The following is an 11,182-nucleotide window of genomic DNA, read 5'->3' as shown; positions in this document are numbered from 1 at the left end:
TAGCGAATGATGCTATAACTTCAGATCTAAAAGAGAAAATTAACCTTTTAAAATCCGAGGTTATAGCTCACGAAGCTATAACTTCAGAATTAAAAGAGAAAAACGATTTTCTCACTCAGCAATTGAATGATTTGAAGTCTGAATTAAAGAATATTAAGAAACAACATTCTCTTGAAAAATACATATTAAACAAAAGGTTTCTTGACTTTCGCGAGAATTTGTTAAAAAATAATATCCCTAGAGAGTCAGAAGATGACCATAAAGAATGTCAAAAAGAAATAGAGTCTTTAAAAGATTTACTTAGACATGCTAGAATGGTTTATGACAAATGGAAAGGTAGCACTAAAGTTCTTAATTTCATGTCTCAGCAATCAGATAATAATATGAAAATGGGATTAGGACATGAATGCTATAGTCGTAGAGACCATGAAAAATGCAAGTCTAGCCCTTCTGATCGTGATTTTAGGAAAAGGAAATATGTGGATTTACCAGAATATTTAATATGTACTTACTGCGGTAAAACCGGTCATATCCTAAATTCATGTGTCAAGCGTAAAATTGATCTAAATGAAGGGATTAAATTTGTCAGAGAATCGGGCTTTAATGAAGAGGATTTGTTAGAAGAGAAGGAACATGAAGAAACTAGAAATAATGAGTTTAGATGGAATTGTGACGGTGGATTTAAAAATCCAATAAACCGTGATTATCAAAGGAAAAATCATACTGCTACTTCCAATGCTAAATCTAACTATCCTACCCGATCTAGTGTTAACCAAGCGAGATCTAGATACACCAATACTAGTCGATCTAGTTCACCCGTCAAAAGGAAAATTGTGAGACAGGTTTGGATTAGAAAAGATGAGATTTTTAGGGTGACTAACGTCAAAGGACCCAACTTAGCTTGGGTATCAAAAAATCGAATCTAATTTTCTTGCAGTTTATGGTGAAAGAAAGCAATCAGTGGTACCTCGACAATGGTTGCTCTAGACATATAACAAGTGATATTAGTTAGTTTCTTTCACTAAATCCTTTTGATGGAGTTACGATTACCTTTGATGATAAAAAGGGGAAGAGTGTTGAAGTTATATAGTATATGAACTATAATCTCACCGCAATACACAAAAACTGGAGTCTGAGGTTATGGAAGACTCCGCTATAACCCAAAGATCGAATTCAGGGGGAACAAAGGAGATTTTTATGCAACTTACAATCATTGGTACAACGTATGAATCAAATCATACAATTATCTACGATGCTCAAGATTTCTTGGTATGTGCTCTCACTATAAGAATTTAATTTTTGTTTTAGTGTGTAACGACGAAGAACATTATCGATTGTTTCAATTTTCTATATAATACCTTGAATCCTACCCGTTTTCAAAAATTGAAATCAGACATTAATTTCTTATGAGACCATGTTAAAAAAGGGAGAATATAAGACTTGAGTTTTGTAGTAATGAGAAACAGTGGATCGATATTTTGACTAAGCATTTAGCTAGAGAACATTTTGAGACGTTACGATTGGAAATTGGTTTAATCGGTGGCACCTAAAACCGTTAAAAATATTTATTTTCCTTATATGACTGACTAGTTAAGACGAGATTGTATGACTGTGTCCGTATTTACATTGCTAAATATTAACTTTGATGAAGTGCATATTATATTTTGAGATTGATTGATATGTTAATTACATTGCAAATTAATTACATTATATTATGTCGTAACCAATTTTTCCCAACATATCCATGTTTCACCGAAACTCACAAATATTACACCTACCCAAATAAGAATTGATTAACTTTATAAATTTTGTCTTATGAGATGAAATTATGAGTTGTCAATTATTACTACTACCAAAGTACCAGTACTTTTACTACTCTTTCTTTCATCCGTACAACTCAACCACCAACTCCTACATTTACCTTACTCCTACTACATTAATTTCCCTGATAAAACACACACACCTCTTTTCTATTCCTATGCCAATGAATTAATTCATCGCTAACCCATCACTTTGCCAAATACATTCATCTTCCCTGTAAACACTTCCCATTATTTCACCATGTCTTTACCTGCAAAACGAACTCGCCAATCCAAACCCAAACCCAACCCAAATCGTCAACCTGTAGTCCTCTGATTCCCGTCCGACCATACCAACTACTAACCAACCTATCAATTACACAATCTACCAAAAAAAAAACTTACCAAATCCGTTCATTAAACCGGTCAATCAAGCAAGAGTGAAAACTGAAAACGGAAACCGATTTTGGGTAAAGTAATTGAGGTTGATGTTGAAGAAACCGGAGGAGATAAGGTGGAGTGTTTGGATGCGGTTGTGCAGGAGAGTGGTACTCAAATATGGAGTGTTGTGGGCTGTTGTGAATGGTCAGAGAGTGTCGATATTTTGTGAGGAGTTTGCGACGGAATGTTAGGTTCCGATTGGGGGTTTAGAGATAGTTCCAGGCGCTGATTGGAGCGGTTTTGGTGAAAATGAAAACTTTGTCTAGAAACGATGTTTTGATGACGCGACTGACAATTCTAGTGCGGTATTAGCGGATGAGTTTACACCGAAGTGTTGTTGAAACTTGAAAATGTTGCTGCGGGTACATTGAATGTGGGTGTGTATATGAGATTGTTACGTTACTAATTTCAAGGAATCGACTACGGTCGATATGGTGATATGGATTTCTCGAATTTCAGAGGTTAAAGGTGTGGTTGGTGTCGCGAGTTATGGTATGAAATCAAAAGATAGGATGTGTGATCGGATTCTCAGTTTGTTGGGTCTTGATCTTCACGGACCAGCTCAGATTAAAAAAAAAACACGAAATGTATTGATTCCCGAATGGTTGTGCAAGTACAGTCGGTGAATCGGGTGTTCTTGATTCCCGAATAGTTGCATTTATGTAGCGAGTTGATTCGAGGTTGGAGAGTAGTATTCTGTTTTGGCTGATGTGAATTCCAACTTTGCTAATATGAGTCTATCTAGTTGCCCGAACCCAGGTGTGGTTATGAGTGCTTCAGTTTCCCTTGAACCGGGAATGGATGGTAAAGCGTCAGTCAGTGCTGAATTTTATCGGGTCGGAGGTTCAGGCACAAGTATCGTTGTTGGCTGTTATTAGTAATGAACTACAAGCGCACGGTTATATGTTAACCAGTGTAAAGGAGTTTGTGAGGACGGTATTTCCGTTCCAAAGGAAGTATTTGGGTTCCATTACTGGTTGTGCTAAAGGGTTGTATGACGATGATGGAGCGGTTATCGTTGAGGATCATGGGTTGCAAAAGGCAATAGAGAAGGTCGTGTCGAATGTCGAAGGTGGTATATTTGAGAGACGACTTAATTTGAACACTAATTAGTTAACTCTTGCTTGGACCAACTTACTAGCCCCGAATTCCGCACCATTTTCAAACCACCAAACTAAACCACCATCTTAATCATACTACTACGTATTTTTCAATGGTTATGACTTAAATATATTGTTAATTTTTGCTTAGTAGTTGTCATAGACGATGTCATAGTTTCTATTTTAGGAACTTAATTTCTTTTGTTTTGTGTGCTTTTGACTTGGTTATATACCTAGCTTCGGTTTATATTATTCTAGTCATTTTATGTCTTTTTCTCGTCTTTTCGATGATGTCAAGAGGGGGAAAGTAAATGGACTTGATAGCGTTATTTGCCTAAGCTTGCTCCTTGTCAAGATCATACGTCTCTTAAGGTCCTTAGGTGCTATAGCTTAGGTCGCGTATCAAACCGTTACTTTAATGTATTTACAATTATGATTGTTTTTGGGTTGAGGGGGAACTAAACCGTAGAAACAAATCTAGGAGACTTGCCATCATCAAAAGGGGGAAATTGTTGGACCGTGCCCTAGTTACGTTTTATGTTTCGATGATGATAAGTGTATTATAATTGTTTTATAAGTTTGCACGTAATTGTTTGTTAAGTCTTATAGATTAATGAGGTTACGACATTGCAAAAATGATGATTTGATGAAGCGGTTTGAGTTCGTGATCAAGATGATGAAAGGAACTTACAACTGAAGAATTTTCAAGGAAGATTAGTCAGTAGTTAGTTCGTCTCTCCTATGCGATATTTAATAATTGTTTTGAGTTCGTCTTAAGTTATAATTGTAACGATTATAACTTGACACACTCATACTCTAAGTTATAGTCGATTGTACTATAACATGGATGACTACGTAACACGACATTTTCGAGAGAAAATTTATTTTATATTTTACAATTGCTAATTTGGATTTTATAAAATAAAATTTGATTTGTTTTTAAATAATAAAAACATTTTTCTATTTAGAGTCAATTATATTTTCAAAGATTAAATAAGTTTACTATATCTTAAAAGATAATCCCAATTGGTAACAACTTATGAGCTGTAACAATATGTGATTAACTAGGATAGTAATATCTTATTTTATATATAATTGGTTGTGTATGTAACAAATTGTCTTTGCTTTCACGTATGACTCGTCTTGTACACACATATTAAATTGGATTAAATGTGCTTGTTTGATAGTTGACTTTCACGTGTAACAAGTATGTTTGTTACATGGTTGATAGTCACTCCAATTCTAATATGCTAATGCTACGTACATGCTTGGCTGTGTGATAGAAATTGTGGTTTACTAAACCACTAATATTCTTCATGGCTAATAATTTTATACGGAAAAATTGGTGTCAAATAAGAAGTTTGGTTGACCTCATACATTACTCTTTATTAGTATAAATATGGGTATTGACACACATTAAAATTCACTTTTCCAAATCTCTAATTTTTGAGCGTAACTTTGTCTTTGTTTTAAAGAGCTTTTAATTGCAAGATTTATTTTCTTTTTGGAAAGTCGTGTTACTCAAGTCAACAATTGTTAACTATCGTTCTGGAAAATAGTGGTCATAGATTTATCTCTTATTCGTTCAATTGTGTGAACAATCTTTGAGATACTCTTATTACTTTCTTTATAACGAGAGAAAGTCGACTGTCTAGCGATACTCATTATTACAACTATAGTTAGTTGTAAAAGGGGTTGATTATTTTGTAATCCATGGAAAGGTACTAAAATAATTAATCGAGAATAGTGGACGTAGGCTTCGGGGTGTGAAGCTGAACCACTTCAAAAATCCGTTGTGCAAGTTTATTTATCGCTTATTTTATTGTTTTTAATATTGTGTGATATTTGTATTACTTGAATTAAATCGATAAATTCAAAGTATAAATATCATACAAATCCAGATTCGATCAAAGTCGAAAAAGTGGTAGATACTTAATTCACCCCCTTGAGTATTTCATAGGATCCATAAACTCTTAATTACATAAAGGGTAATTTGATAACTTATACCATGAATAACCCAGTTTTTCAAATATTTTACCTAACATAACTTTCTTTAAAACATTATACCATAAATAAAATTTTCTGCTATACTTGATACCAAATCAGGATTCCGGTGAGAAAAAAAAGTCGGACTCCGGCATAATTCAACTTTTGAATGTAAAATGTTCTATTTTATTCCAATTTTACCCTTCAGTTAGTTTATATAACCTCTTCTCTTTACTTAGAAACACAATGTATTTTCTCCTTCAATCTTCTCATCACAGTGCTACAATTCAATCTCCCAAATTCAATCTCCTTCAATCTGGTCTTCTCATCACCACCACTTATTAAGGTTAATTTTTCACTCTATGTTCTTTTATTCTTATTTTAGATTGATTTATTGTAAAAGTTTATATTAATTTGGGGAAAAATTAATTAGGGTTTATATCAATTTGGGGAAAATTTCATATTTGCAGATATGTCAACTCAAAGTGTTGGGTCAGAGTCTTCGAGAAGGGTACGAAGGTGTGGATGTGGTGTTCCTTTGGCTCTTGTAACATCTTGGACGCAAGACAACCCCGGTAGACGATTTTGGGGTTGCAAATTCTATAATACGGTAACTGATTTTCGTGGTTGTCGTTATTTCAGCTGGTATGATGAATCTCAAAATGAGTGGTAGAAAAATGTTATCAACCAATTGATAATGGAGAAGAAAATATTGCAGCTTGAGAATAATATCTTAAAAACGGAGACTACACATATGAAGGAACAAATGAAGAATTTGAGGGATGAGATTGAGATGTTGAAGGTGAATGGGAAGTGGGTTGACAATCATGCTTTGTCCAACAGAAAGTTGATAAGAACCAATGTTTACAAGATCTTCTTATTTTGCCTTTTGGTTGTTGTTGTCACTTATTTTAGTAGTAGTTATTAAGTGTTGTTTAGGCGGTGTTGTTTAGGCGGTGTTGTTTAGGCGATGTTGTATGTACCTTCAGTAGCTCAATTTATGAGCCAATTTTCAATGGTATGTATTCCTTGAATGGTTATTCAAGTATTAATCTAATTTTCAATTTATGAGCCAATTTCAATGTCCCATTACATTTGAATTACTAAACTTCTTGATGCAACAATAGCGATTAACTGAAACTGATTGAACAAAACATTGATTGAAACTGAAACTGAAATATCGATTTGAGCTGTTAAACTCATAAACTTGTCCACAACAAACTGAAATGTCAATGCCTTCCATTACATTAACTTCAAAAACTGATAAATTGTTCCATAACCTAACATAAAACATAAAAACTTGTCCAAACAAAGTGGCTAACTTGTCATAAATCTAGGACATTAACACTAGCTTGGCTTTCTTGGATTATTGACGCAGCCATGGCAGATATCATTTCCTTTTGTGCTTTCCTTCTTGCAATATTTTCTCTTGTCTTCTTAGACCATTCAGATTTACTTTTGGCTCTGGCAACCCTAGGTTGTTGGTCATGTTGTTGTTGAGTTTGATTATTTTCCTTGCTCATTGTTGGATTCTTGCAAGTCTTTGTGTTATGACCAAGTACACCACAGTTACCACATGCCCTTTGTCTCCTTGGCCTCTTAACAACCTGGCTTGTTCCTTCTCCAGCTTCCTTCCTCCTCTTTTTTTGATTTGGTCTTCCAGGCAGTTTTCTATAAGGAGGTGGCACTGGCTCATCAAGGCCAACTCTGTCCCATTGCTTCACACCAGGCATAGGGGAGATGGAGTGGCCATAAGCCCTCAAATAAGTGACTTTTGAATAAGCCTCGTCCACATAAATTATTGGATTCCCTCTATTCTTCACTATGCAAGCTATTGCATGTGGGCAAGGAGGCTCATCAACCGCCAATGGTAGCGGTGCAAGTCTTATCTCTCAACTTTACAAACATGTTGTTCCCCTCTATAGTCAACCTCATACTCATAATTCAATCCTTCTAATACTGTTCCTAACCTTGCCTCTTCCTCAGCCCACTTCATGTACTTCTCCACATAAGGCATGTGAGTACCCTCCTAACTTTTGCAACCCTCTATTTTCTCAGAATGCCTCTTCATTACATATCTTCTCATCCACTCCATATGAGTTAAAATTGGTTTGTCCCTTGCATCTTTCAAAACAGCATTGAAGGTCTCACAAATGTTGTTCAACAATAAGTTTGACTTACAATTAGGGGTGAAAGCATGTCTGGACCAGGTTTGAGGTGGGATTGCAGCCAAGTATGCATGTGCAGCTCCTGAAAGTAGCTTCATACCTTCCATGTGTCTAGTAAATTCAGCCTTTGTTGTACACCTTCTTTGCACTCAGAATGTATCTTTGTAGAGTTGGCTTTTGTAAATTGCAACTTGAAGTTTGCCCAGATATGCCTTACACAATATCTCACTTCAGCTTTAGGGGTTACCAATTTCAGTGCATCCACCAATCCCTATATAAATGCAAGTGTTAGTAACTATGCAAAACAGATAAAAATCTTATTTAAAACACAATAAAAAGAGGATATGTTGTAGTTGTACCTTCTGTCTATCTGACATAAAGGTGAGGCCTTCACCTTCTTCCTTCCCCACGTCTTCAACTAGTAACTTTAGGAACCAAGACCAAGTTGAACCATTTTCTACCTCCACAACAGCCCAGGCAATGGGATAAATATTGTTGTTCCCATCCTTACCAACTGCTACCAAGCACATACCTGGGTATGCCCCCTTCAAGTGAAACCCATCCACACCAACTAATGGTCTGCATCCAGCTAAGAAACCATCTTTCACAGCCTTAAAACATATGTACATCCTCTGAAAAATTGGAGGGGGCCTCTCAATGTTATCCACCATAACTATTGCAGTTGAACCAGGATTATACTTCAACAAAGCAGCCACATAATCCCATACCCTAGCATACTGATCAGCCCCATCACCAAAGATCATCAATTTGGCTCTTGCCCTTGCTAGCCAACATACTCCATACTTGACTTCAATACCCAACTCCCTGAATACACGCTTTTGAAAAACAGATAACTTCCAAGTTGGGTTCTCCCTCCAGTCTTCAAGATACCTTTCTGCTAGGTATTCAGATGTCACTTTCCTTGTATACCCAGTGAATTCACATGTATGCCTCAAATTCATTGTTGTTATTTCCCAGAATGTGTCCTCTTTTTGTTTAGTAGCATATATCTTGAAAGGACACCAGGATTTTTTTGGACACTTACACCCTACAATCTTGCACCTCACCTTATCCAACTCACACTTACACCTATATCTGCAATAAGTACTTATTCTATCTCTAGCACTATGCAAGTAGTAGAAGTCATACCTATTTTCAATTGCGTGATGGACAAGTGCTTTTCTTAGAACATCTGCATCTGGAAATTTCAATCCAGCAGAAAGTGTCACCTTTCTTTTGAAATCAATGTCAGGGTTAAAAGTAGGCCTGCTGTCAATTTCATCATCACTGCCTTGAAGACTTCTTAACTCATCTGAGTTGCCACCCTCTTCATCATCCCCTTTGTACATTGTCATCAAATTTTAAACCCTTCTCTCTCTGTGTCCAATATAGAATCATCTTCTCGCTTCAAATAATTCCTCCTCATGCAGCTCTTCTTCACCAATACCAAACTTCACTTCTTCTTCTAAATCAGACAAGTCATCATCATCATCACTAACTTCAAAGTGCTCTTCCCAATCTAGATCTTTCTCAACAGTTTTGGATCTACCCTTATGACCTTCCTCTTTGTCTTTTTGGACTTGTTCTGACCTTTTCCCTTGTGAGTCTTCCCCTTCTTCTCAACTTCAAACTTCTCCTTAGTAACAGTTTCTCCTTTGTCCTTACCAACAGCTATGCCCTTGCCTTTCTTCTGCACAACAGGCTTTTTAGCAGGTTCTTTCACTTTATTTACTACACCCTCTTTCACAATAATAGGCTCTCCTATTCCAGATCCATCCTGCCTCTCAGTTTCCTCTCCAACAACATCAAAATCCTCAATAACAACTTTCTCCTTCCCTTTATTAGCCCTCTTCACAGGTAGTTTTGGAATTCTTTGAGTAGGATTTTGTTGTGGGGGTTTGCTGTGGGAATAATCAACAGCTAGTGGTAATGGAGTAAAGGCAAAGTCAGTATGAGCTTTTAATATTGACGGCTGGTTGTTAATGTGTAGCTTTCGTGGGCTTCTTCTCAATGGACCATCAATAATGGGCTTTTTTTTTTCTGGACTTCTTTTGGTTGGCCCATAATTTTCAGAACTTTTGGGTATAGATGCATTCTTTGTTGTTAAAGGTTTAGTGTGGACCACATCTAAAGGCACCTCTTTTGTGGTCACATATAGATCAATGCCATTGTTCTTATCTATTGATTTGATTACCTCACTTACTTCCTCCCATTTCTTTATTAGGGTCCTGCCATTACTTAAGTTTCTCCCATGTTTCTTATACCACACAAATGGTACATCATCCTCACCAATCACACTATAAGCAGCTTTAACAATAAATCCATATGTTAACTGCTTAATACCAATACCAGACATTAACTGCATACCACCTCCAACATATTCAGTTTTCCCATTACTGGATTTAAAACTACCCCCATAGAACATTTGAACATTAACTATCACAGGCTTCTCCATCCTACAAACACATTATATAGCAGGAATTTAAGGCAACAAAAATTAAAACTAAATCTTCCTACAAACGTAATAAACCCTAACCAATTTACACTACTAAAAACCAACAATACTACTGGATATGAAAGGTAAGAAAACCACAACTAAAAACATAAATTAGTCGACTTTATGAAACTTATAGTAAAAAAACGTCAATCAAACAGTAAATTTTGAAAAGAAATTTAGGGAAAACGATTCACATACCTGTATAATTGGGTAGGAATGATGGCAGAAGTGCAAGGTGAACTCGATTGCTTGTTTGTAATTGATTATCTGGATTATTGATGCGATTAATTTGGGGATGCGATTAATTTGGGGATTTTTTTAATTTTAGAGTTTTTAGATACAAAGGTGAAAAGGTGAAATGGGATAATGACAAGTGAAGGAGGGTAAATGAATAGACATGTCTATTATAAGGGCAAAACGGTCAGTAGACTTTTTTTCTCACCGGAATCCTGATTTGGTATCAAGTATAGCAGAAAATTTTATTTATGGTATAATGTTTTAAGGAAAGTTATGTTAGGTATAATATTTGAAAAACTGGGTTATTCATGGTATAAGTTATCAAATTACCCTTACATAAACTAGTTTATCTTCAAACAACCTACTAGTGTAGAGTAGACCATCAAGAAGCGGATCAAGACGGGTCAAATAGGACAAGAACAAGTAATTAAAGACCAAATCCATCAATTTACCAATTCGCACTTCCTGGATCCTATGTCAGTAATGTCACCAATTCTGTCACACAGTGCTTCCTCACTCATCAATCTTAATGGCCTATGCAAAATTGACAACAAGAAGCCTAACACAGTAATATCCATTTCCTTTGTCTTTCGTGGACATACACTTTGAATCCCCAATTCACTATTCACCATAACATTGCAAATAATGGTTTAGCAATACTCCACTGTGGGCGTCGATATTTGGCCATGGGTTATTAACCTGCAATCAATTTAAATGTCAGCAGGACAGTGCAATTAATTCAAATTGCCGAAATTTATTTACCTCTGATTGCCGAGCTCGGAAATCGCAGCAGTTCACCACAAGACCACACCGAGGTCGAGCTTCCGCCATGGTAACTACTCTCTTCCCTTCTTCAAGTTCGAGCACAGATCCGACGACACCGAGCACCATCATCAATCGTCGAACCCAGATGTGTGAGAAGTAGAAGTAATTTGCATCGACTCAGGTCAAATC

General features: G+C 36.1%; 1 protein-coding gene across 1 annotated transcript; it reads right to left on the bottom strand.

Moving 5' to 3' along the window:
* Window positions 1-6,651: 6,651 nt before the first annotated feature.
* On the bottom strand, window positions 6,652-8,843 carry LOC141632222 (uncharacterized). Its single transcript, XM_074444784.1, has 3 exons — window positions 7,854-8,843; window positions 7,595-7,765; window positions 6,652-7,215 (listed from the first exon to the last, which is right to left on the bottom strand). Exons 1-3 carry the CDS (start codon window positions 8,841-8,843, stop codon window positions 6,652-6,654), a joined length of 1,725 nt encoding a protein of 574 aa, XP_074300885.1.
* Between the last annotated feature and the right edge of the window lie 2,339 nt (window positions 8,844-11,182).

Source organism: Silene latifolia, chromosome Y, assembly GCF_048544455.1.
Source record: "Silene latifolia isolate original U9 population chromosome Y, ASM4854445v1, whole genome shotgun sequence".
In the NCBI taxonomy this organism is placed as follows: domain Eukaryota; kingdom Viridiplantae; phylum Streptophyta; class Magnoliopsida; order Caryophyllales; family Caryophyllaceae; genus Silene; species Silene latifolia.
The sequence above is the reverse complement of the archived record's forward strand: the minus strand, read 5'-3'. Positions and strand labels throughout refer to the sequence as shown.

Bases quoted from the DNA above. Each gene is read 5' to 3' on its own strand.
- LOC141632222 (XM_074444784.1), bottom strand. From the start codon at position 8,843: ATGTACAAAGGGGATGATGAAGAGGGTGGCAACTCAGATGAGTTAAGA. The intron at 7,766-7,853 runs GTACAACTACAA...GCATTTATATAG, and splicing joins TTATGTCAGATAGACAGAAG to GGATTGGTGGATGCACTGAA. The intron at 7,216-7,594 runs GTATGAAGCTAC...TAAAGTTGAGAG, and splicing joins ATTTACTAGACACATGGAAG to ATAAGACTTGCACCGCTACC.